This window comes from Oncorhynchus clarkii, unplaced genomic scaffold (assembly GCF_045791955.1).
Source record: "Oncorhynchus clarkii lewisi isolate Uvic-CL-2024 unplaced genomic scaffold, UVic_Ocla_1.0 unplaced_contig_1850_pilon_pilon, whole genome shotgun sequence".
Taxonomy (NCBI): domain Eukaryota; kingdom Metazoa; phylum Chordata; class Actinopteri; order Salmoniformes; family Salmonidae; genus Oncorhynchus; species Oncorhynchus clarkii.
The window spans coordinates 34,832-59,750 of record NW_027261052.1 but is presented as its reverse complement, the minus strand read 5'-3'; the positions used below and the strand labels follow the sequence as shown (position 1 = coordinate 59,750).

Below are 24,919 nucleotides of genomic sequence, written 5' to 3'. Positions count from 1 at the left end.
TGGTAGTGCTGCCTGCCTGCCAGGGGGCTGGTCTAGTGGTAGTGCTGCCTGCCTGCCAGGGGGCTGGTCTAGTGGTAGTGCTGCCTGCCTGCCAAGGGGCTGGTCTAGTGGTAGTGCTGCCTGCCTGCCAGGGGGCTGGTCTAGTGGTAGTGCTGCCTGCCTGCCAGGGGGCTGGTCTAGTGGTAGTGCTGCCTGCCTGCCAGGGGGCTGGTCTAGTGGTAGTGCTGCCTGCCTGCCAGGTGGCTGGTCTACATTTTTCTAAACATAAAAAACAGTGCACTTACTGATCTCACAGTGGTCCCCCTCCCAGCCGTCTCCACAGATACACTGGTACACACTGACTTTATCTATACAGGTTCCTCCAGTACCACACGGGCTGCTCTCACAATCATTAATATCTGAGGGGAAAGGGAGAGAGGGGGAAAGAGGGAGAAAGGTGGAGAGAGGGGGAAAGGGAGAGAAGAGGGAGAGAGAGAGAGGGAGAGAGGGGGAGAGAGGGGGGGAGAGAAGGAGAGCGGGGGGGAGAGAGGGGGGAGAGGGGGAGAGGGAGTGAGGGGGGAGAGAGGGAGGGAGAGGGGGAGAGAGGGAGGGAGAGGGGGGGAGAGGGAGGGAGAGATAGGTGGAGAGAGGGGGAAAGGGAGAGAGAGGGGGAGAAAGGAAGAGAGGGGGGAGGGGGGGAAAGGGTGAGAGAGGTGGAGAGAGGGGGAAAGGGAGAGAAGAGGGAGAGAGGGAGAGGGAGAGAGGGGGAGAGAGGGGGGGAGAGAAGGAGAGAGGGGGGAGAGAGGGAGAGAGGGGGGAGAGAGGGAGAGAGGGGGAGAGAAGGAGAGGGGGGGGGGGGAGAGGGGGGAGAGGGAGAGAGGGGGAGAGAGGGGAAAGGGATAGGAAGAGTGTGTTGTGACAAGGTAGAGGTGGTATACAGAACATTGCCCTATTTGGTAAAAGACCAAGTCCATATTATGGAACGAACAGCTCAAATTAGAAAAGAGAAACGACAGTCCATCATTACTTTAAGACATGAAGGTTAGTCAATACAGAAAATGTCAAGCACATTATGTAGGTCAATGTAATGTCTATGCAGGTCAATGTAATGTCTATGTAGGTCTATGCAGGTCTATGTAGGCCTATGAACCCTCTATGAATGCTCTTTGTCATGTCTTACTCTCGTGACAGTATGTGCCTCTGAAGCCCTCCTGACAGTCACAGCTGAACTGTCCTCCAGCCTGGCTCCGACAGCGTCCGTGAGGCCCACACACGTTGGAGGAGATGTACCGCTCCCCTCCAGGGGTACTGTTGGATCCCACGGCAACCGTGCAGCTGTCAATCACTGTGGGGGGGGGGGGGGGGGGGGGGGGGGGAGGGGGATGAAACAACCTCTGATTTGGTAAAAACCTGAGGGACGGGCCTGAACAGAGCTATGAATGCTGAGGGACGGGCCTGAACAGAGCTATGAATGCTGAGGGACGGGCCTGAACAGAGCTATGAATGCTGAGGGACGGGCCTGAACAGAGCTATGAATGCTGAGAGACGGGAATGAATGCAAGGACTGACCATCCATGATATCAACAATATAGTTATAACCATGTTATGAAGCTATACAGGACTGACCATCCATGATATCAACATTATAGTTATAACCATGTTATGAGGCTATACAGGACTGACCATCCATGATATCAACATTATGGTTATAACCATGTTATGAGGCTATACAGGACTGACCATCCATGATATCAACATTATAGTTATAACCATGTTATGAAGCTATACAGGACTGACCATCCATGATATCAACATTATAGTTATAACCATGTTATGAGGTTATACAGGACTGACCATCCATGATATCAACATTATAGTTATAACCATGTTATGAGGCTATACAGGACTGACCATCCATGATATCAACATTATAGTTATAACCATGTTATGAAGCTATACAGGACTGACCATCCATGATATCAACATTATAGTTATAACCATGTTATGAGGTTATACAGGACTGACCATTCATGATATCAACATTATAGTTATAACCATGTTATGAGGCTATACAGGACTGACCATCCATGATATCAACATTATAGTTATAACCATGTTATGAAGCTATACAGGACTGACCATCCATGATATCAACATTATAGTTATAACCATGTTATGAAGCTATACAGGACTGACCATCCATGATATCAACATTATAGTTATAACCATGTTATGAGGCTATACAGATCTGACCATCCATGATATCAACATTATAGTTATAACCATGTTATGAGGCTATACAGGACTGACCATCCATGATATCAATATTATAGTTATAACCATGTTATAACCAATGTTTACAAAACACACACACATACACACACACAGTCAGTAGAGATGACATGTAAGTCTTGTGTATGTGTGTTCCAGTGACAGGGAGAACGTGCTCAGGGAAGAGTCGTGTCACCCCTGATTTAGCCAAGTGGGATGAGGACTGCAACACCTGCCAGTGCTTTAATGGGAAGGTTGTCTGTACTCGAGTACGTATCTAAACTCTTACCTTTACCTAAAGTTGAAGTTTACATACACTCAGGTTGGAGTCATTAAAATGTGTTTTTCAACCACTCCACAAATTTCTTGTTAACAAACTATAGCTTTGGCTAGTCAGTTAGGACATCTACTTTGTGTATGACACAAGTCATTTTTTCACCAATAGTTTACAGACAGATTATTTCACTTATAATTCACTGTACCACAATTCCAGTGGGTCAGAAGTTTACATACACTAAGTTGACTGTGCCTTTAAACACCTTGGAAAATTCCAGAAAATGATGTCATGGCTTTAGAAGCTTCTGATAGGCTAATTGACATAACTTGAGTCAATTGGAGGTGTACCTGTGGATGTATTTCAAGGCCTACCTTCAAACTCAGTGCCTATTTGCTTGACATCATGGGAAAATCAAAAGAAATCAGCCAAGACCTCAGAATAAAATTGTAGACCTCCACAAGTCTGGTTCATCCTTGGGAGCAAACGCCAGAAGGTACCATGTTCATCTGTACAAACAATAGTACGCAAGTATAAACACCATGAGACCACGCAGCCGTCATACCGCTCAGGAAGGAGACGCGTTCTGTCTCCTAGAGATGAACGTACTTTGGTGTGAAAAGTGCAAATCAATCCCAGAACAACAGCAAAGGACCTTGTGAAGATGCTGGAGGAAACAGGTACAAAAGTATCTATATCCACAGTAAAACGAGTCCTATATCGACATTACCTGAAAGGCCGCTCAGCAAGGAAGAAGTCCCTGCTCCAAAACTGCCATAAAAAAGCCAGACTACGGTTTGCAACTGCACATGGGGACAAAGATCGTACTTTTTGGAGAAATGTCCTCTGGTCTGATGAAACAAAAATAGAACTGTTTGGCCATAATGACCATTGTTATGTTTGGAGGAAAAAGGTGGAGTCTTGCAAGCCGAAGAACACCATCCCAACCGTGAAGAACGGGGGTGGCAGCATCATGTTGTGGGGGTGCTTTGCTGCAGGAGGGACTGGTGCATTTCACAAAATAGATGTCATCATGAGGGAGGGAAAATTATGTGGATATATTGAAGCAACATCTCAAGACATCAGTCAGGAAGTTAAAGCTTGGTCGCAAAATGGGTCTTCCAAATGGACAATGACCCCAAGCATGCTTCCAAAGTTGTGGCAAAATGGCTTAAGGACAACAAAGTCAAGGTATTGGAGTGGCCATCACAAAGCCCTGACCTCAATCCCATAGATCATTTGTGGGCAGAACTGAAAAAGTGTGTGTGAGCAAGGAGGCCTACAAACCTGACTCATTTACACCAGCTCTGTCAGGAGGAATGGGACAAAATTCACCCAACTTATTGTGGGAAGCTTGTGGAAGGCCACCCGAAAAGTTTGACCCAAGTTAAACAATATAAAGGCAATGCTACCAAATACTAATTGAGTGTCTGTAAACGTCTGACCCACTGGGAATGTGATGAAAGAAATAAAAGCTGAAATAAATCATTCTCTCTACTATTATTCTGACATTTCACATTCTTCAAATAAAATGGTGATCATAACTGACCTAAGACAGGGATTTTTTACTAGGATTAAATGTCAGGAATTGTGAAAAACTGAGTTTAAATGTATTTGGCTAAGGTGTATGTAAACTTCCGACTTCAACTGTATCTGCACTCTGGCCTGTGGTGAGACAACTTCAACAGGAGATGGAGCAGGAGAGGAACAGAGCACTAGAAGAGAGGATCAGACTGCTGAAGGAGAGGTTGAGGGGGGTGGCGTGTGACAGAGAACAACCCCACTAGAGAGGTGGCCACCCCCGCAGAGAAGCCAGCATTACAGCCCACCTCAGCTCCCGACAAAAGTCTATATCTATATATATCTATATATCTACCTATCTATCTATATATCTACCTACCTATCTATCTATATATCTATCTATATCTATCTCTATCTCTATCAATTCAATTCAAGGGGCTTTATTGGCATGGGAAACATGTGTTAACATTGCCAAAGCAAGTGAGATAGATAATATACAAAAGTGAAATAAACAATAACAATTTACAGTAAACATTACACTCACAGAAGTTACAAAACAATAAAGACATTACAAATGTCATATTACGTATATATACAGTTTTGCAACGATGTACAAATGGTTAAGGGTACACAAGGGAAAATAAATAAGCATAAATATATCTATATATCTATATATATCTATCCATCTATCTGGTCAGAAGTAGTGTACTACAAAACATCAGGCACACCTTCCTAATATTGAGTTGCAATTCCTTGGGGTATTGACCCGACCAACCAGTGCTCCAGCACATTGGCTAACCGGGCTATCTGCATTGTGTCCCACCACCCGCCAACCCCTCTTTTTACACTACTGCTACTCTCTGTTCATCATATATGCATAGTCACTTTAACCATACCTACATGTACATACTACCTCAATCAGCCTGACTAACCGGTGTCTGTATGTAGCCTCGCTAATTTTATAGCCTCGTATATTTTTTTTTAATTACCTAACTATTGTTCACCTAATACATTTTTTGCACTATTGCCTGTCAGTAAGCGCATGAATAAACTTTGATTTGAAAGCCTTCACTATATCATCCTGGAATATCCAAGGCCTGAGGTCATCTGCCTTTGGGCCAAAGAGCAGGAACCTGGACTTCATCAAAGAAATTAGAAATGAGAAATACAGACATTGTCATCCAAGAAGAAACATGGTATAAGGTAGACAGACCCACTGGTTGTCCTCTAGGTTACAGAGAGCTGGTAGTCCCATCCACCAAACTACCAGGTGGGTGGTATAGAGGAGACAGACCCACTGGTTGTCCTCTAGGTTACAGAGAGCTGGTAGTCCCATCCACCACACTACCAGGTGGGTGGTATAGAGGAGACAGACCCACTGGTTGTCCTCTAGGTTACAGAGAGCTGGTAGTCCCATCCACCAAACTACCAGGTATGAAACAGGGAAGGGACTCAGGGGGTATACTAATTTGGTATAGAGCACATCTAACTCACTCTATTAAATTAATCAAAACAGGAACCTTTTACATCTGGCTAGAAATTCAAAAGGAAATGATCTCAACAGAGAAAACAGAGACAGAGGAGGGAGAGAAGAGGAAGAGGAGGAAGAGGTAGAGAAGTGGGAAGAGGGAGACAAGGGAAGGGAGAGGGAGAAGAGGGGAAGAGAAGGGAGAGGGAGAAGGGGGAGGGAAGGGAAGGGAGAGGGAGAAGAGGGGAGGGAAGGGAGAGGGAGAAGGGGGGAGGGAAGGGAGAGGGAGGAGGGAAGGGAGAGAGAGAAGAGAGGAAGAGAAGGGAGAGAGAGAAGAGGGGAGGGAAGGGAGAGGGACAAGAGGGGAAGAGAAGGGAGAGGGAGAAGGGGGAGGGAAGGGAGAGGGAGAGGGAGAGGGGGGAGGGAAGGGAGAGGGGGGAGGGAAGGGAGAGGGGGGAGGGAAGGGAGAGGGAGAAGAGGGGAAGAGAAGGGAGAGGGAGAAGAGGGGAAGAGAAGGGAGAGGGAGAAGAGGGGAGGGAAGGGAGAGGGAGAAGGGGGGAAAGGAGAGGGAAAAGAGGGGAAGAGAAGGGAGAGGGAGAAGGGGGGAGGGAAGGGAGAGGGAGAAGGAGGGAAGAGAAGGGAGAGGGAAAAGAGGGGACGAGAAGGGAGAGGGAGAAGGGAAGGGAGAGGGAGAAGAGGGGAAGAGAAGGGAGAAGAGGGGAAGAGAAGGGAGAGGGAGAAGAGGGGAAGAGAAGGGAGAGGGAGAAGAGGGGAAGAGAAGGGAGAGGGAGAAGAGCGGAAGAGAAGGGAGAGGGAGAAGAGGGGAAGAGAAGGGAGAGGGAGAAGGGGGGAGGGAGAGGGAGAAGGGGGGAGGGAAGGGAGAGGGAGAAGAGAAGAGAGAGGGAGAAGGGGGGAGGGAAGGGAGAGGGAGAAGAGAAGGGAGAGGGAGAAGGGGGAGGGAAGGGAGAGGGAGAAGGGGGGAAGAGAAGGGAGAGGGAGAAGAGGGGAAGAGAAGGGAGAGGGAGAAGAGAGGAAGAGAAGGGAGAGGGAGAAGAGAGGAAGAGAAGGGAGAGGGAGAAGAGGGGAAGAGAAGGGAGAGGGAGAAGAGGGGAAGAGAAGGGAGAGGGAGAAGGTGGAGGGAAGGGAGAGGGAGAAGGGGGAGGGAGAGGGAGAAGGGGGAGGGAAGGGAGAGGGAGAAGAGAAGAGAGAGGGAGAAGGGGGGAGGGAAGGGAGAGGGAGAAGAGAAGGGAGAGGGAGAAGGGGGAGGGAAGGGAGAGGGAGAAGAGAAGGGAGAGGGAGAAGGGGGGAGGGAAGGGAGAGGGAGAAGGTGGAGGGAAGGGAGAGGGAGAAGAGGGGAAGAGAAGGGAGAGGGAAGGGAGAGGGAGAAGTGGGAAGGGGAGGGAGAGAAGAGGAAGAGGAGGAGGAGGAAGAGGTAGAGAAGGGGGAAGAGGGAGACAAGAGGAAGTGGGAGAGAAGGGGGTACCTTTGCACGTGGTGGTGTGACAGTGGTCTTTGAGGTGAGAGCAGTTTTTTCCCTCGTAGTCTTCTGAACAGCCACAGTAGTAGTCTTTAGCCACGTTGAAGCATAGAGCCCCGTTCTGACAAGGGTTGGCGAAGCAGTAGTCTATATCCAACTTGATACAGAGAGAGACAGAGAGAGAGAGACAGAGAGAGACAGAGACAGAGAGAGATGGAGAGAGAGACCGAGAGAGAGAGACAGAGAGAGAGAGACCGAGAGAGAGACAGAGAGAGAGATATAGAGACAGAGAGACAGAGACAGAGAGACAGTAGAGAGAGACAGTAGAGAGAGAGAGAGAGAGAGAGAGAGAGAGAGAGAGAGAGAGAGAGAGAGAGAGAGAGACAGAGACAGAGACAGAGACAGAGACAGAGACAGAGACAGAGAGACAGTAGAGAGAGAGAGACAGAGAGACAGAGAGACAGTAGGAGAGAGAGAGAGAGAGAGAGAGACAGAGACAGAGACAGAGAGACAGTAGAGAGAGACAGAGACAGAGAGACAGTAGAGAGAGAGAGAGAGAGAGAGAGAGAGAGAGAGAGAGAGAGAGAGAGAGAGAGAGAGAGAGAGACAAAGAGACAGAGAGAGTGAGACCTAATATCTAACATATCATCCCAGCCAACAGCATCCTCCGATAGGAGCCAGCCAATAACCACCCACACAGAGAGAGAAGGAAGGAGGGGAAAGAAGTCGGAGACATAATTGACTTTGAAACTTTGAGGAATGTCTCCAACACAGAGAAGCAGCCTGGAGATCAGCTTTACAAAGCCTTGACATAAAACATCAGTGAACAACAGTCATGGTGGTTGGAGGGCAGAAGGGGGAGACCGGCCAATCAAACCAGAACTAAAGCAATCTAGAGTTGTGTTCATCAGGGCATGCAATAGAAAAGGTTTTAAAACATTTTGCAACGGAAAATTTTTTCAAGTGTTTCTTTTTGGAAAATTCCAGGTAGTCCCTCCCTATTTTAGTACGTGTTCTTCTGTTTGATGCCTTAGTTAGTAAGCAGTATGTAGGAATGGGAATGGGGAAGGGTTTGAGCGTTGCACAATGCTCACTTGGCAGAAATGTCCAGAGAACCCGGCCAGACAGAGGCAGGTGAATCCGTTGACCTGGTCTTGGCATCGCCCGCCGTTCAGACAGGGAGCGCCGGCACACTCATCCACATCTCTCTCACAGTGGTCTCCAGAGTAACCCGCAGGACACACACAGCGGTACCCGTTCACCAAGTCCTGTTAGACAACCATAAAGGGTTCATTAGAGAACCATAAAGGGTTCATTAGAGAACCATAAAGGGTTGGTTAGACACAACCATAAAGGGTTTATTAGAGAACCATAAAGGGCTATTTAGAGAACCATAAAGGGTTCATTAGAGAACCATAAAGGGTTTATTAGAGAACCATAAAGGGTTTATTAGAGAACCATACAGGATTCATTAGAGAGAACCATAAAGGGTTCATTAGACAACCATAAAGGGTTCATTAGAGAACCATAAAGGGTTCATTGGAGACAACCATAAAGGGTTCATTAGAGAACCATTTGGGTTCAACTAAAGCAGTATAGGATGAACAATTCCTTTAAACTTGAGGTTTAGGGGGACCCCTTTAGGCTCAATAACCGCCCCAGAGGATCCTATAGGTCATGTTACATAAGGACTTCATTAAGAGAGACAAGAGAATGGATGGTAACTACTACTCACACAGGGTGGGTCCAGCATGACTACTGTTAGACACAGGAGATACCCATAAGACAATAGAGAAGACGGGACAATAACAAGACAATAGAGAAGACGGGACAATAACAAGACAATAGAGAAGACGGGACAATAACAAGACAATAGAGAAGACGGGACAATAACAAGACAATAGAGAAGACGGGACAATAACAAGACAATAGAGAAGACGGGACAATAACAAGACAATAGAGAAGACGGGACAATAACAAGACAATAGAGAAGACGGGACAATAACAAGACAATAGAGAAGACGGGACAATAACAAGACAATAGAGAAGACGGGACAATAACAAGACAATAGAGAAGACGGGACAATAACAAGACAATAGAGAAGACGGGACAATAACAAGACAATAGAGAAGACGGGACAATAACAAGAGAATAGAGAAGACGGGACTCCCTCGATGTCTATACCCTTCTACCTCTTATTCCCTCTCCCCTTTCCTTAGTTACCAAGCCCACTGAACCCAATGACTCCCTCTCCCTCTCTTCGCCCTGCGTGCCTCTCCCTCCCTCCCCTCTCCAACCCTCTTCCTCCCTCCCCTCTCCAACCCTCTCCCTCCCTCCCCTCTCCCTCCCTCCCCTCTCCAACCCTCTCCCTCTCCAACCCTCTCCCTCCCTCCCCTCTCCAACCCTCTCCCTCCATTCCTCCACTCCGTTTCATTTTATTGAGGAATTCCAGACCAACTTTACAACCCAACAGGGTGTTCAGCTTCCTCTCCATCCCTCCCCTCTCCAACCCTCTCCCTCCCTCCCTCCCCTCCCCCTCCCTCCCCTCTCCAACCCTCTCCCTCCCTCCCTCCCCTCTCCAACCCTCTCCCTCCCTCCCTCCCCTCTCCAACCCTCCCTCCCTCCCCTCTCCAACCCTCTCCCTCCCTCCCCTCTCCAACCCTCTCCCTCCCTCCCCTCTCCAACCCTCTCCCTCCCTCCCCTCTCCAACCCTCTCCCTCCCTCCCTCCCCTCTCCAACCCTCCCCTACCTCCCTCCCCTCTCCAACCCTCCCCTCCCTCTCCCTCCCTCCCCTCTCCAACCCTCGCCATCAACTACAGAGAGATGAACCTGGAGAAGAGTCCCCTAAGCAAGCTGGTTCTGGGGCTCTGTTCACAAACACATACACACCCACAGAGCCCCAGGACAGCAGCACAATTAGACCCAACCAAATCATGAGAAAACAAAAAGATAATTACTTGACACATTGGAAAGAATTAACAAAAAAACTGAGCAAACTAGAATGCTATTGGGCCTAAACAGAGAGGACACAGCGGCAGAATACCTGACCACTGTGACTGACCCAAACTTAAGGAAAGCTGTGACTATATACAGACTCAGTGAGCATAGCCTTGCTATTGAGAAAGGCCGCCGTAGGCAGACATGGCTCTCAAGAGAAGACAGGCTATGCGCTCACTGCCCACAAAATGAGGTGGAAACTGAGCTGCACTTCCTAACCTCCTGCCAAATGTATGACCATATTAGAGACACATATTTCCCTCAGATTACACAGACCCACAAAGAATACGAAAACAAACCCAGTTTTGATAAACTCCCATATCTACTGGGTGAAATACCAGTGTGCCATCACAGCAGCAAGATTTGTGACCTGTTGCCACGAGAAAAGGTCAACCAGTGAAGAACAAACACCATTGTAAATACAACCCATATTTACGTTGATTTATTTTGTAATGTTTAATGTTCATTTTTATTGTTTATTTCACTTTTGTATACTATCTACTTCACTTGCTTTGGCAATGTTAACATATGTTTCCCATGACAATAAAGCCGCTTGAATTGAAATGAATTGTAGAGAGAGCTAGAGATGCAGAGAGGGAGAGACAACGTACCATGCAGGTTCCTCCGTGGTGGCACTGGTCTTTACAGTCGTTGAGATCTACACAGGAAAACAAAGATGATGTATCAGCTGTTATCTACTAGCACGTATTAAACAAGATAATCAAGACACACAGGAAACCAAAGATGACGTATCAGCTGTTATCGACTAGCACGTATTAAACAAGATAATCAAGACACACAGGAAACCAAAGATGACGTATCAGCTGTTATCTACTACCACGTATTAAACAAGATAATCAAGATACACAGGAAACCAAAGATGATGTATCAGCTGTTATCTACGAGCACGTATTAAACAAGATAATCAACTTTGTCTGTGATAATGTAGTAATGAATTGTTCACCCTCCGTGAAATTAAGTGCCTCCCCCCTTAAAGGAATCATCCCATTCCTTATGTAGTGTCCTACCACCCTGTGAATCCTAGTCCTTATGTATTGTCCTACCACCCTGTGAATCATAGTCCTTATGTAGTGTCCTACTACCCTGTGAATCCTAGTCCTTATGTAGAGTCCTACCACCCTGTGAATCCTAGTCCTTATGTAGTGTCCTACTACCCTGTGAATCCTAGTACTTATGTAGTACCCTACTACCCTATGAATCCTAGTCCTTATGTAGTGCCCTACTACCCTGTGAATCCTAGTCCTTATGTAGTGCCCAACCACCCTGTGAATGCTAGTCCTTATGTAGTGTCCTACTACCCTGTGAATCCTAGTCCTTATGTAGTGCCCTACTACCCTGTGAATCCTAGTCTTTATGTAGTGCCCTACCACCCTGTGAATCCTAGTCCTTATGTAGTGCCCTACTACCCTGTGAATCCTAGTCCTTATGTAGTGCCCTACCACCCTGTGAATCCTAGGCCTTATGTAGTGTCCTACCACCCTGTGAATCCTAGTCCTTATGTAGTGCCCTACTACCCTGTGAATCCTAGTCCTCGTGTAGTGCCCTACTACCCTGTGAATCCTAGTCCTTATGTAGTGCCCTACCACCCTGTGAATGCTAGTCCTTATGTAGTGCCCTACCACCCTGTGAATCCTAGTCCTTATGTAGTGTCCTACCACCCTGTGAATCCTAGTCCTTATGTAGTGCCCTACCACCCTGTGAATCCTAGTCCTTATGTAGTGCCCTACCACCCTGTGAATCCTAGTCCTCGTGTAGTGCCCTACTACCCTGTGAATCCTAGTCCTTATGTAGTGCCCTACCACCCTGTGGATCCTAGTCCTTATGTAGTGCCCTACCACCCTGTGAATCCTAGTCCTTATGTAGTGTCCTATCACCCTGTGAATCCTAGTCCTTATGTAGTGTCCTACCACCCTGTGAATCCTAATGTAGTGCCCTACTACCCTGTGAATCCTAGTCCTTATGTAGCGCCCTACTACCCTGTGAATCCTAGTCCTTCTGTAGTGCCCTACTACCCTGTGAATGCTAGTCCTTATGTAGTGCCCTACTACAGGTGTTATAGAGCCCCAGAGACAGGTGTTCTAGAGCTACAAAGACAGGTGTTCTAGAGCTACAGAGACAGGTGTCCTTGAGCCCCAGAGACAGGTGTTCTAGAGCTACAGAGACAGGTGTCCTTGAGCTACAGAGGCAGGTGTTCTAGAGCTACAGAGGCAGGTGTTCTGGAGATACAGAGACAGGTGTTCTAGACCTACAGAGACAGTTGTTCTAGAGCTACAGAGACAGCTGTTCTAGAGATACAGAGACAGCTGTTCTAGAGCTACAGAGACATGTGTTCTAGAGCTACAGCGACAGGTGTTCTAGAGCTACAGAGACAGGTGTTCTAGAGCTACAGAGACAGGTGTTCTAGAGCTACAGAGACAGGTGTTCTAGAGCTACAGCGACAGGTGTTCTAGAGCTACAGAGACAGGTGTTCTAGAGCTACAGAGACAGGTGTTCTACAGCTACAGAGACAGGTGTTCTAGAGCTACAGAGACAGGTGTTCTAGAGCTACAGAGCTGCAGCTAAACAGAACAGTCTCAGTTCTACTCACTGATGTCACAGTTCAGCCCTGTCCAACCAGCGTCACACTCGCAGAAGTATCCACCAATCAGGTTGCGGCAGGAGTTGGCGTTGACACAGGGCTTGCTGTCGCATTCGTTGGCATCTGGAGAGGAGGCGGATTAATAACACAGCATGGTTAGAGTGAAGACAGATAATCATTATGAGTCCACTTCCTACACTCAATGTTCATAAAGTACTATGTTAAAGTCAAAGACACAGTGAATGAAGGCAATAGAGATATCCAACTGAGAAAACGAGGTTGTAGAGGAGTAGAAAGAAGAGAAGAGAGAGAGGAGAGAGAGACAGAGGGAGACAGAGGGAGAGAGGCAGAGGGAGAGAGAGAGAGGGAGACAGAGAGAGACAGAGGGAGAGAGAGACAGAGGGAGAGAGAGAGAGGGAGACAGAGAGAGACAGAGGGAGAGAGAGACAGAGGGAGAGAGAGACAGAGGGAGAGAGAGAGAGAGAGAGAGAGAGAGACAGAGGGAGACAGAAGGAGAGAGAGACAGAGGAAGACAGATGGAGAGAGAGACAGAGGGAGAGAGAGAGAGAGAGGGAGAGAGAGGGAGACAGAAGGAGAGAGAGAGGGAGACAGAGGGAGAGAGAGACAGAGGGAGAGAGAGAGAGAGAGAGAGAGAGAGAGGGGGGGGAGAGGGAGAGAGAGGGAGACAGAGGGAGAGGGAGAGAGAGACAGAAGGAGAGAGAGAGAGAGAGAGAGAGAGAGAGAGAGAGAGAGAGAGAGAGAGAGAGAGAGAGAGAGAGAGACAGAGAATGTGTGTATCTCACCTATGCGACAGGTCTTGCCGGTCCACTGAGGAGGACAGTGACACTTATAACCATGAACCAGATCCTGACAGGTCCCACCGTGGTTACAGGGGTTAGGAGAGCACTCATCAACATCTAGCAGACAGGGAAGATACATTAATGGACTGCCGTGTGTGTGTGTGTGTGTCTGTGTGTGTGTGTGTATATATACAGACTTACTGATACTACAGGAGGGTCCGCTCCAACCCGCTCCACATTCACACCCATAACCCTGACTGGTCTCGACACAGCTCCCTCCATTAGAGCAGGGGTTGGACAGACACGCATGCTCTGCTGTGGAGGGAAGACACACAGGGTTAAAGACACATGCTGGGAGAGACTGACTGGCCAATGAGAGCAGAGAAAACCTGGGAGAGGAGAGGACCTGGGAGCAGAGAGGACCTGGGAGCAGAGAGGACCTGGGAGCAGAGAGGACCTGGGAGCAGAGCTGACCTGGGAGAGGAGAGGACCTGGGAGCAGAGAGGACCTGGAAGCGGAGAGGACCTGGGAACAGAGAGGACCTGGGAACAGAGAGGACCTGGGAACAGAGAGGACCTGGGAGCAGATAGGACCTAGGAGCAGAGAGGACCTGGGAGCATAGAGGACCTGGGAGAGGAGAGGACCTGGGAGGAGAGAGGACCTGGGAGAGGAGAGGACCTGGGAGCATAGAAGACCTGGGAGCAGAGAGGACCTGGGAACAGAGAGGACCTGGGAGCAGAGAGGACCTGGGAGCAGAGAGGACCTGGGAACAGAGAGGACCTGGGAGCAGAGAGGACCTGGGAGCAGAGAGGACCTGGGAGCAGAGAGGACCTGGGAGCAGAGAGGACCTGGGAGCAGAGAGGACCTGGGAGCAGAGAGGACCTGGGAACAGAGAGGACCTGGGAGCAGAGAGGACCTGGGAGCAGATAGGACCTAGGAGCAGAGAGGACCTGGGAGCAGAGAGGATCTGGGAGAGGAGAGGACCTGGGAGCAGAGAGGACCTGGGAGCAGAGAGGACCTGGGAGCAGAGAGGACCCTTGTATACCCCCCCACACCTACTGAATCCACTCAGCCAATAAATACACCCCCCTACGCCCCCAGAATCCACTCAGCCAATCAGTACACCCCCCCACGCGCCCTGAATCCATTCAGCCAACCAGTACACCCCCCCTACGCTCCCTGAATCCATTCAGCCAATCAGTACACCCCCCTACGCTCCCTGAATCCATTCAGCCAATCAGTACACCCCCCTACACCCCCTGAATCAATTCAGCCAATCAGTACACCCCCCTACGCCCCCAGAATCCAATCAGCCAATCAGTACACCCCCCTACGCTCCCTGAATCCATTCAGCCAATCAGTACACCCCCATACGCCCCCTGAATCCATTCAGCCAATCAGTACACCCCCATACGCCCCCTGAATCCATTCAGCCAATCAGTACTCCCCACTACCATTGTGTCATCATAATGCTTTAGCAAATGTACATTACACCAGGAGCATTGGTAGACAATGTAAGTAACTTAATGTATGGCCCTCTAACTGTCTCAACGCCTCTGCTGATACTACAGCTGTTGTACATAGCAATCATGTGTCTATGAACCATATTTATACTGTTAGCACTGAGGTGGTGTGTCCTATAGGAAGACCACTGTTAACACTGAGGTGGTGTGTCCTATAGGAAGACCACTGTTAACACTGAGGTGGTGTGTCCTAGTAGGAAGACCACTGTTAACACTGAGGTGGTGTGTCCTAGTAGGAAGACCACTGTTAACACTAAGGAGGTGTGTCCTATAGGAAGACCACTGTTAACACTGAGGTGGTGTGTCCTAGTAGGAAGACCACTGTTAACACTAAGGAGGTGTGTCCTATAGGAAGACCACTGTTAACACTGAGGTGGTGTGTCCTATAGGAAGACCACTGTTAACACTGAGGTGGTGTGTCCTAGTAGGAAGACCACTGTTAACACTGAGGTGGTGTGTCCTAGTAGGAAGACCACTGTTAACACTGAGGTGGTGTGTCCTATAGGAAGACCACTGTTAACACTGAGGTGGTGTGTCCTATTGGAAGACCACTGTTAACACTGAGGTGGTGTGTCCTATAGGAAGACCACTGTTAACACTGAGGTGGTGTGTCCTAGTAGGAAGACCACTGTTAACACTGAGGAGGTGTGTCCTATAGGAAGACCACTGTTAGCACTGAGGTGGTGTGTCCTAGTAGTAAGACCACTGTTAGCACTGAGGTGGTGTGTCCTAGTAGGAAGACCACTGTTAACACTGAGGAGGTGTGTCCTATAGGAAGACCAATGTTAACACTGAGGTGGTGTGTCCTAGTAGGAAGACCACTGTTAACACTGAGGAGGGGTGTCCTATAGGAAGACCACTGTTAGCACTGAGGTTGTGTGTCCTATAGGAAGACCACTGTTAACACTGAGGTGGTGTGGTGTGCTTTAGTAGGAAGACCACTGTTAACACTGAGGAGGTGTGTCCTATAGGAAGACCACTGTTAACACTGAGGTGGTGTGTCCTATAGGAAGACCACTGTTAACACTGAGGTGGTGTGTCCTAGTAGGAAGACCACTGTTAGCACTGAGGTTGTGTGTCCTATAGGAAGACCACTGTTAGCACTGAGGTTGTGTGTCCTATAGGAAGACCACTGTTAACACTGAGGTGGTGTGTCCTATAGGAAGACCACTGTTAACACTGAGGTGGTGTGTCCTAGTAGGAAGACCACTGTTAGCACTGAGGTGGTGTGTCCTATAGGAAGACCACTGTTAACACTGAGGTGGTGTGTCCTAGTAGGAAGGCCACTGTTAACACTGAGGTGGTGTGTCCTATAGGAATACCACTGTTAACACTGAGGAGGTGTGTCCTAGTAGGAAGACCACTGTTAACACTGAGGTGGTGTGTCCCAGTAGGGAGACCACTGTTAACACTGAGGTGGTGTGTCCTAGTAGAAAGACCACTGTTAGCACTGAGGTGGTGTGTCCTATAGGAAGACCACTGTTAACACTGAGGTGGTGTGTCCTATAGGAAGACCACTGTTAACACTGAGGTGGTGTGTCCTATAGGAAGACCACTGTTAACACTGAGGAGGTGTGTCCTATAGGAAGACCACTGTTAACACTGAGGAGGTGTGTCCTATAGGAAGACCACTGTTAGCACTGAGGTGGTGTGTCCTATAGGAAGACCACTGTTAGCACTGAGGTTGTGTGTCCTATAGGAAGACCACTGTTAACACTGAGGTGGTGTGTCCTAGTAGGAAGACCACTGTTAGCACTGAGGTGGTGTGTCCTATAGGAAGACCACTGTTAACACTGAGGAGGTGTGTCCTAGAAGGAAGACCACTGTTAACACTGAGGAGGTGTGTCCTATAGGAAGACCACTGTTAGCACTGAGGTGGTGTGTCCTATAGGAAGACCACTGTTAGCACTGAGGTTGTGTGTCCTATAGGAAGACCACTGTTAACACTGAGGTGGTGTGTCCTAGTAGGAAGACCACTGTTAGCACTGAGGTGGTGTGTCCTATAGGAAGACCACTGTTAACACTGAGGTGGTGTGTCCTATAGGAAGACCACTGTTAACACTGAGGAGGTGTGTCCTATAGGAAGACCACTGTTAGCACTGAGGTTGTGTGTCCTATAGGAAGACCACTGTTAACACTGAGGTGGTGTGTCCCAGTAGGAAGACCACTGAGGTGGTGTGTCCTATAGGAAGACCACTGTTAACACTGAGGTTGTGTGTCCTATAGGAAGACCACTGTTAACACTGAGGTGGTGTGTCCTAGTAGGAAGACCACTGTTAACACTGAGGAGGTGTGTCCTATAGGAAGACCACTGTTAGCACTGAGGTGGTGTGTCCTAGCAGGAAGACCACTGTTAACACTGAGGAGGTGTGTCCTATAGGAAGACCACGGTTAGCACTGAGGAGGTGTGTCCTAGCAGGAAGACCACTGTTAACACTGAGGAGGTGTGTCCCAGTAGGAAGACCACTGTTAGCACTGAGGTGGTGTGTCCTAGCAGGAAGACCACTGTTAACACTGAGGAGGTGTGTCCCAGTAGGAAGACCACTGTTAACACTGAGGTGGTGTGTCCTATAGGAAGACCACTGTTAGCACTGAGGTTGTGTGTCCCAGTAGGAAGACCACTGTTAGCACTGAGGTGGTGTGTCCTAGTAGGAAGACCACTGTTAACACTGAGGTGGTGTGTCCTATAGGAAGACCACTGTTAACACTGAGGAGGTGTGTCCTAGTAGGAAGACCACTGTTGACACTGAGGTGGTGTGTCCTAGTAGGAAGACCACTGTTAACACTGAGGTGGTGTGTCCCAGTAGGAAGACCACTGTTAGCACTGAGGTGGTGTGTTCTAGTAGGAAGACCACTGTTAACACTGAGGTGGTGTGTCCTATAGGAAGACCACTGTTAACACTGAGGTGGTGTGTCCTAGTAGGAAGACCACTGTTAACACTGAGGTGGTGTGTCCTAGAAGGAAGACCACTGTTAACACTGAGGTGGTGTGTCCTAGAAGGAAGACCACTGTTAGCACTGAGGTGGTGTGTCCTAGTAGGAAGACCACTGTTAGCACTGAGGTTGTGTGTCCTATAGGAAGACCACTGTTAACACTGAGGAGGTGTGTCCTAGAAGGAAGACCACTGTTAGCACTGAGGTGGTGTGTCCTAGAAGGAAGACCACTGTTAGCACTGAGGTTGTGTGTCCTATAGGAAGACCACTGTTAACACTGAGGTGGTGTGTCCTAGTAGGAAGACCACTGTTAACACTAAGGAGGTGTGTCCTATAGGAAGACCACTGTTAACACTGAGGTGGTGTGTCCTAGTAGGAAGACCACTGTTAACACTAAGGAGGTGTGTCCTATAGGAAGACCACTGTTAACACTGAGGTGGTGTGTCCTATAGGAAGACCACTGTTAACACTGAGGTGGTGTGTCCTATAGGAAGACCACTGTTAGCACTGAGGTTGTGTGTCCCAGTAGGAAGACCACTGTTAGCACTGAGGTGGTGTGTCCTAGTAGGAAGACCACTGTTAACACTGAGGTGGTGTGTCCTATAGGAAGACCACTGTTAACACTGAGGAGGTGTGTCCTAGTAGGAAGACCACTGTTGACACTGAGGTGGTGTGTCCTAGTAGGAAGACCACTGTTAACACTGAGGTGGTGTGTCCCAGTAGGAAGACCACTGTTAGCACTGAGGTGGTGTGTTCTAGTAGGAAGACCACTGTTAACACTGAGGTGGTGTGTCCTATAGGAAGACCACTGTTAACACTGAGGTGGTGTGTCCTAGTAGGAAGACCACTGTTAACACTGAGGTGGTGTGTCCTAGAAGGAAGACCACTGTTAACACTGAGGTGGTGTGTCCTAGAAGGAAGACCACTGTTAGCACTGAGGTGGTGTGTCCTAGTAGGAAGACCACTGTTAGCACTGAGGTTGTGTGTCCTATAGGAAGACCACTGTTAACACTGAGGAGGTGTGTCCTAGAAGGAAGACCACTGTTAGCACTGAGGTGGTGTGTCCTAGAAGGAAGACCACTGTTAGCACTGAGGTTGTGTGTCCTATAGGAAGACCACTGTTAACACTGAGGTGGTGTGTCCTAGTAGGAAGACCACTGTTAACACTAAGGAGGTGTGTCCTATAGGAAGACCACTGTTAACACTGAGGTGGTGTGTCCTAGTAGGAAGACCACTGTTAACACTAAGGAGGTGTGTCCTATAGGAAGACCACTGTTAACACTGAGGTGGTGTGTCCTATAGGAAGACCACTGTTAACACTGAGGTGGTGTGTCCTAGTAGGAAGACCACTGTTAACACTGAGGTGGTGTGTCCTAGTAGGAAGACCACTGTTAACACTGAGGTGGTGTGTCCTATAGGAAGACCACTGTTAACACTGAGGTGGTGTGTCCTATTGGAAGACCACTGTTAACACTGAGGTGGTGTGTCCTATAGGAAGACCACTGTTAACACTGAGGTGGTGTGTCCTAGTAGGAAGACCACTGTTAACACTGAGGAGGTGTGTCCTATAGGAAGACCACTGTTAGCACTGAGGTGGTGTGTCCTAGTAGGAAGACCACTGTTAGCACTGAGGTGGTGTGTCCTAGTAGGAAGACCACTGTTAACACTGAGGAGGTGTGTCCTATAGGAAGACCAATGTTAACACTGAGGTGGTGTGTCCTAGTAGGAAGACCACTGTTAACACTGAGGAGGTGTGTCCTATAGGAAGACCACTGTTAGCACTGAGGTTGTGTGTCCTATAGGAAGACCACTGTTAACACTGAGGTGGTGTGGTGTGCTTTAGTAGGAAGACCACTGTTAACACTGAGGAGGTGTGTCCTATAGGAAGACCACTGTTAACACTGAGGTGGTGTGTCCTATAGGAAGACCACTGTTAACACTGAGGTGGTGTGTCCTAGTAGGAAGACCACTGTTAGCACTGAGGTTGTGTGTCCTATAGGAAGACCACTGTTAGCACTGAGGTTGTGTGTCCTATAGGAAGACCACTGTTAACACTGAGGTGGTGTGTCCTATAGGAAGACCACTGTTAACACTGAGGTGGTGTGTCCTAGTAGGAAGACCACTGTTAGCACTGAGGTGGTGTGTCCTATAGGAAGACCACTGTTAACACTGAGGTGGTGTGTCCTAGTAGGAAGGCCACTGTTAACACTGAGGTGGTGTGTCCTATAGGAATACCACTGTTAACACTGAGGAGGTGTGTCCTAGTAGGAAGACCACTGTTAACACTGAGGTGGTGTGTCCCAGTAGGGAGACCACTGTTAACACTGAGGTGGTGTGTCCTAGTAGAAAGACCACTGTTAGCACTGAGGTGGTGTGTCCTATAGGAAGACCACTGTTAACACTGAGGTGGTGTGTCCTATAGGAAGACCACTGTTAACACTGAGGTGGTGTGTCCTATAGGAAGACCACTGTTAACACTGAGGAGGTGTGTCCTATAGGAAGACCACTGTTAACACTGAGGAGGTGTGTCCTATAGGAAGACCACTGTTAGCACTGAGGTGGTGTGTCCTATAGGAAGACCACTGTTAGCACTGAGGTTGTGTGTCCTATAGGAAGACCACTGTTAACACTGAGGTGGTGTGTCCTAGTAGGAAGACCACTGTTAGCACTGAGGTGGTGTGTCCTATAGGAAGACCACTGTTAACACTGAGGAGGTGTGTCCTATAGGAAGACCACTGTTAGCACTGAGGTGGTGTGTCCTAGCAGGAAGACCACTGTTAACACTGAGGAGGTGTGTCCTATAGGAAGACCACGGTTAGCACTGAGGAGGTGTGTCCTAGCAGGAAGACCACTGTTAACACTGAGGAGGTGTGTCCCAGTAGGAAGACCACTGTTAGCACTGAGGTGGTGTGTCCTAGCAGGAAGACCACTGTTAACACTGAGGAGGTGTGTCCCAGTAGGAAGACCACTGTTAACACTGAGGTGGTGTGTCCTATAGGAAGACCACTGTTAGCACTGAGGTTGTGTGTCCCAGTAGGAAGACCACTGTTAGCACTGAGGTGGTGTGTCCTAGTAGGAAGACCACTGTTAACACTGAGGTGGTGTGTCCTATAGGAAGACCACTGTTAACACTGAGGAGGTGTGTCCTAGTAGGAAGACCACTGTTGACACTGAGGTGGTGTGTCCTAGTAGGAAGACCACTGTTAACACTGAGGTGGTGTGTCCCAGTAGGAAGACCACTGTTAGCACTGAGGTGGTGTGTTCTAGTAGGAAGACCACTGTTAACACTGAGGTGGTGTGTCCTATAGGAAGACCACTGTTAACACTGAGGTGGTGTGTCCTAGTAGGAAGACCACTGTTAACACTGAGGTGGTGTGTCCTAGAAGGAAGACCACTGTTAACACTGAGGTGGTGTGTCCTAGAAGGAAGACCACTGTTAGCACTGAGGTGGTGTGTCCTAGTAGGAAGACCACTGTTAGCACTGAGGTTGTGTGTCCTATAGGAAGACCACTGTTAACACTGAGGAGGTGTGTCCTAGAAGGAAGACCACTGTTAGCACTGAGGTGGTGTGTCCTAGAAGGAAGACCACTGTTAGCACTGAGGTTGTGTGTCCTATAGGAAGACCACTGTTAACACTGAGGTGGTGTGTCCTAGTAGGAAGACCACTGTTAACACTAAGGAGGTGTGTCCTATAGGAAGACCACTGTTAACACTGAGGTGGTGTGTCCTAGTAGGAAGACCACTGTTAACACTAAGGAGGTGTGTCCTATAGGAAGACCACTGTTAACACTGAGGTGGTGTGTCCTATAGGAAGACCACTGTTAACACTGAGGTGGTGTGTCCTAGTAGGAAGACCACTGTTAACACTGAGGTGGTGTGTCCTAGTAGGAAGACCACTGTTAACACTGAGGTGGTGTGTCCTATAGGAAGACCACTGTTAACACTGAGGTGGTGTGTCCTATTGGAAGACCACTGTTAACACTGAGGTGGTGTGTCCTATAGGAAGACCACTGTTAACACTGAGGTGGTGTGTCCTAGTAGGAAGACCACTGTTAACACTGAGGAGGTGTGTCCTATAGGAAGACCACTGTTAGCACTGAGGTGGTGTGTCCTAGTAGGAAGACCACTGTTAGCACTGAGGTGGTGTGTCCTAGTAGGAAGACCACTGTTAACACTGAGGAGGTGTGTCCTATAGGAAGACCAATGTTAACACTGAGGTGGTGTGTCCTAGTAGGAAGACCACTGTTAACACTGAGGAGGTGTGTCCTATAGGAAGACCACTGTTAGCACTGAGGTTGTGTGTCCTATAGGAAGACCACTGTTAACACTGAGGTGGTGTGGTGTGCTTTAGTAGGAAGACCACTGTTAACACTGAGGAGGTGTGTCCTATAGGAAGACCACTGTTAACACTGAGGTGGTGTGTCCTATAGGAAGACCACTGTTAACACTGAGGTGGTGTGTCCTAGTAGGAAGACCACTGTTAGCACTGAGGTTGTGTGTCCTATAGGAAGACCACTGTTAGCACTGAGGTTGTGTGTCCTATAGGAAGACCACTGTTAACACTGAGGTGGTGTGTCCTATAGGAAGACCACTGTTAACACTGAGGTGGTGTGTCCTAGTAGGAAGACCACTGTTAGCACTGAGGTGGTGTGTCCTAGTAGGAAGACCACTGTTAACACTGAGGAGGTGTGTCCTATAGGAAGACCACTGTTAACACTGAGGAGGTGTGTCCTAGAAGGAAGACCACTGTTAGCACTGAGGTGGTGTGTCCTAGAAGGAAGACCACTGTTAGCACTGAGGTTGTGTGTCCTATAGGAAGACCACTGTTAACACTGAGGTGGTGTGTCCTAGTAGGAAGACCACTGTTAACACTAAGGAGGTGTGTCCTATAGGAAGACCACTGTTAACACTGAGGTGGTGTGTCCTAGTAGGAAGACCACTGTTAACACTAAGGAGGTGTGTCCTATAGGAAGACCACTGTTAACACTGAGGTGGTGTGTCCTATAGGAAGACCACTGTTAACACTGAGGTGGTGTGTCCTAGTAGGAAGACCACTGTTAACACTGAGGTGGTGTGTCCTAGTAGGAAGACCACTGTTAACACTGAGGTGGTGTGTCCTATAGGAAGACCACTGTTAACACTGAGGTGGTGTGTCCTATTGGAAGACCACTGTTAACACTGAGGTGGTGTGTCCTATAGGAAGACCACTGTTAACACTGAGGTGGTGTGTCCTAGTAGGAAGACCACTGTTAACACTGAGGAGGTGTGTCCTATAGGAAGACCACTGTTAGCACTGAGGTGGTGTGTCCTAGTAGGAAGACCACTGTTAGCACTGAGGTGGTGTGTCCTAGTAGGAAGACCACTGTTAACACTGAGGTGGTGTGTCCTAGTAGGAAGACCACTGTTAACACTGAGGTGGTGTGTCCTAGAAGGAAGACCACTGTTAACACTGAGGTGGTGTGTCCTAGAAGGAAGACCACTGTTAGCACTGAGGTGGTGTGTCCTAGTAGGAAGACCACTGTTAGCACTGAGGTGGTGTGTCCTAGTAGGAAGACCACTGTTAACACTGAGGTGGTGTGTCCTATAGGAAGACCACTGTTAGCACTGAGGTGGTGTGTTCTAGTAGGAAGACCACTGTTAACACTGAGGTGGTGTGTCCTATAGGAAGACCACTGTTAACACTGAGGTGGTGTGTCCTAGTAGGAAGACCACTGTTAACACTGAGGTGGTGTGTCCTAGAAGGAAGACCACTGTTAACACTGAGGTGGTGTGTCCTAGAAGGAAGACCACTGTTAGCACTGAGGTGGTGTGTCCTAGTAGGAAGACCACTGTTAGCACTGAGGTTGTGTGTCCTATAGGAAGACCACTGTTAACACTGAGGAGGTGTGTCCTAGAAGGAAGACCACTGTTAGCACTGAGGTGGTGTGTCCTAGAAGGAAGACCACTGTTAGCACTGAGGTTGTGTGTCCTATAGGAAGACCACTGTTAACACTGAGGTGGTGTGTCCTAGTAGGAAGACCACTGTTAACACTAAGGAGGTGTGTCCTATAGGAAGACCACTGTTAACACTGAGGTGGTGTGTCCTAGTAGGAAGACCACTGTTAACACTAAGGAGGTGTGTCCTATAGGAAGACCACTGTTAACACTGAGGTGGTGTGTCCTATAGGAAGACCACTGTTAACACTGAGGTGGTGTGTCCTAGTAGGAAGACCACTGTTAACACTGAGGTGGTGTGTCCTAGTAGGAAGACCACTGTTAACACTGAGGTGGTGTGTCCTATAGGAAGACCACTGTTAACACTGAGGTGGTGTGTCCTATTGGAAGACCACTGTTAACACTGAGGTGGTGTGTCCTATAGGAAGACCACTGTTAACACTGAGGTGGTGTGTCCTAGTAGGAAGACCACTGTTAACACTGAGGAGGTGTGTCCTATAGGAAGACCACTGTTAGCACTGAGGTGGTGTGTCCTAGTAGGAAGACCACTGTTAGCACTGAGGTGGTGTGTCCTAGTAGGAAGACCACTGTTAACACTGAGGAGGTGTGTCCTATAGGAAGACCAATGTTAACACTGAGGTGGTGTGTCCTAGTAGGAAGACCACTGTTAACACTGAGGAGGTGTGTCCTATAGGAAGACCACTGTTAGCACTGAGGTTGTGTGTCCTATAGGAAGACCACTGTTAACACTGAGGTGGTGTGGTGTGCTTTAGTAGGAAGACCACTGTTAACACTGAGGAGGTGTGTCCTATAGGAAGACCACTGTTAACACTGAGGTGGTGTGTCCTATAGGAAGACCACTGTTAACACTGAGGTGGTGTGTCCTAGTAGGAAGACCACTGTTAGCACTGAGGTTGTGTGTCCTATAGGAAGACCACTGTTAGCACTGAGGTTGTGTGTCCTATAGGAAGACCACTGTTAACACTGAGGTGGTGTGTCCTATAGGAAGACCACTGTTAACACTGAGGTGGTGTGTCCTAGTAGGAAGACCACTGTTAGCACTGAGGTGGTGTGTCCTATAGGAAGACCACTGTTAACACTGAGGTGGTGTGTCCTAGTAGGAAGGCCACTGTTAACACTG

At 48.5% G+C, this 24,919-nt stretch overlaps 1 protein-coding gene across 1 annotated transcript in view; it reads right to left on the bottom strand.

The window, feature by feature from the left end:
* LOC139403954 (protein jagged-1b-like) overlaps positions 1-24,919 on the bottom strand; it is a gene marked incomplete at its 5' end in the record, with an annotated part of 93,382 nt that overhangs the window by 43,626 nt on the left and 24,837 nt on the right. The window contains 8 exons of the mRNA XM_071147166.1: positions 285-398; positions 1,160-1,324; positions 6,997-7,147; positions 8,085-8,258; positions 10,600-10,646; positions 12,597-12,710; positions 13,391-13,504; positions 13,589-13,702. Of these exons, the coding sequence (XP_071003267.1) occupies positions 285-398; positions 1,160-1,324; positions 6,997-7,147; positions 8,085-8,258; positions 10,600-10,646; positions 12,597-12,710; positions 13,391-13,504; positions 13,589-13,702 (993 nt within the window). The remainder of the gene's footprint in view (positions 1-284; positions 399-1,159; positions 1,325-6,996; positions 7,148-8,084; positions 8,259-10,599; positions 10,647-12,596; positions 12,711-13,390; positions 13,505-13,588; positions 13,703-24,919) is intronic.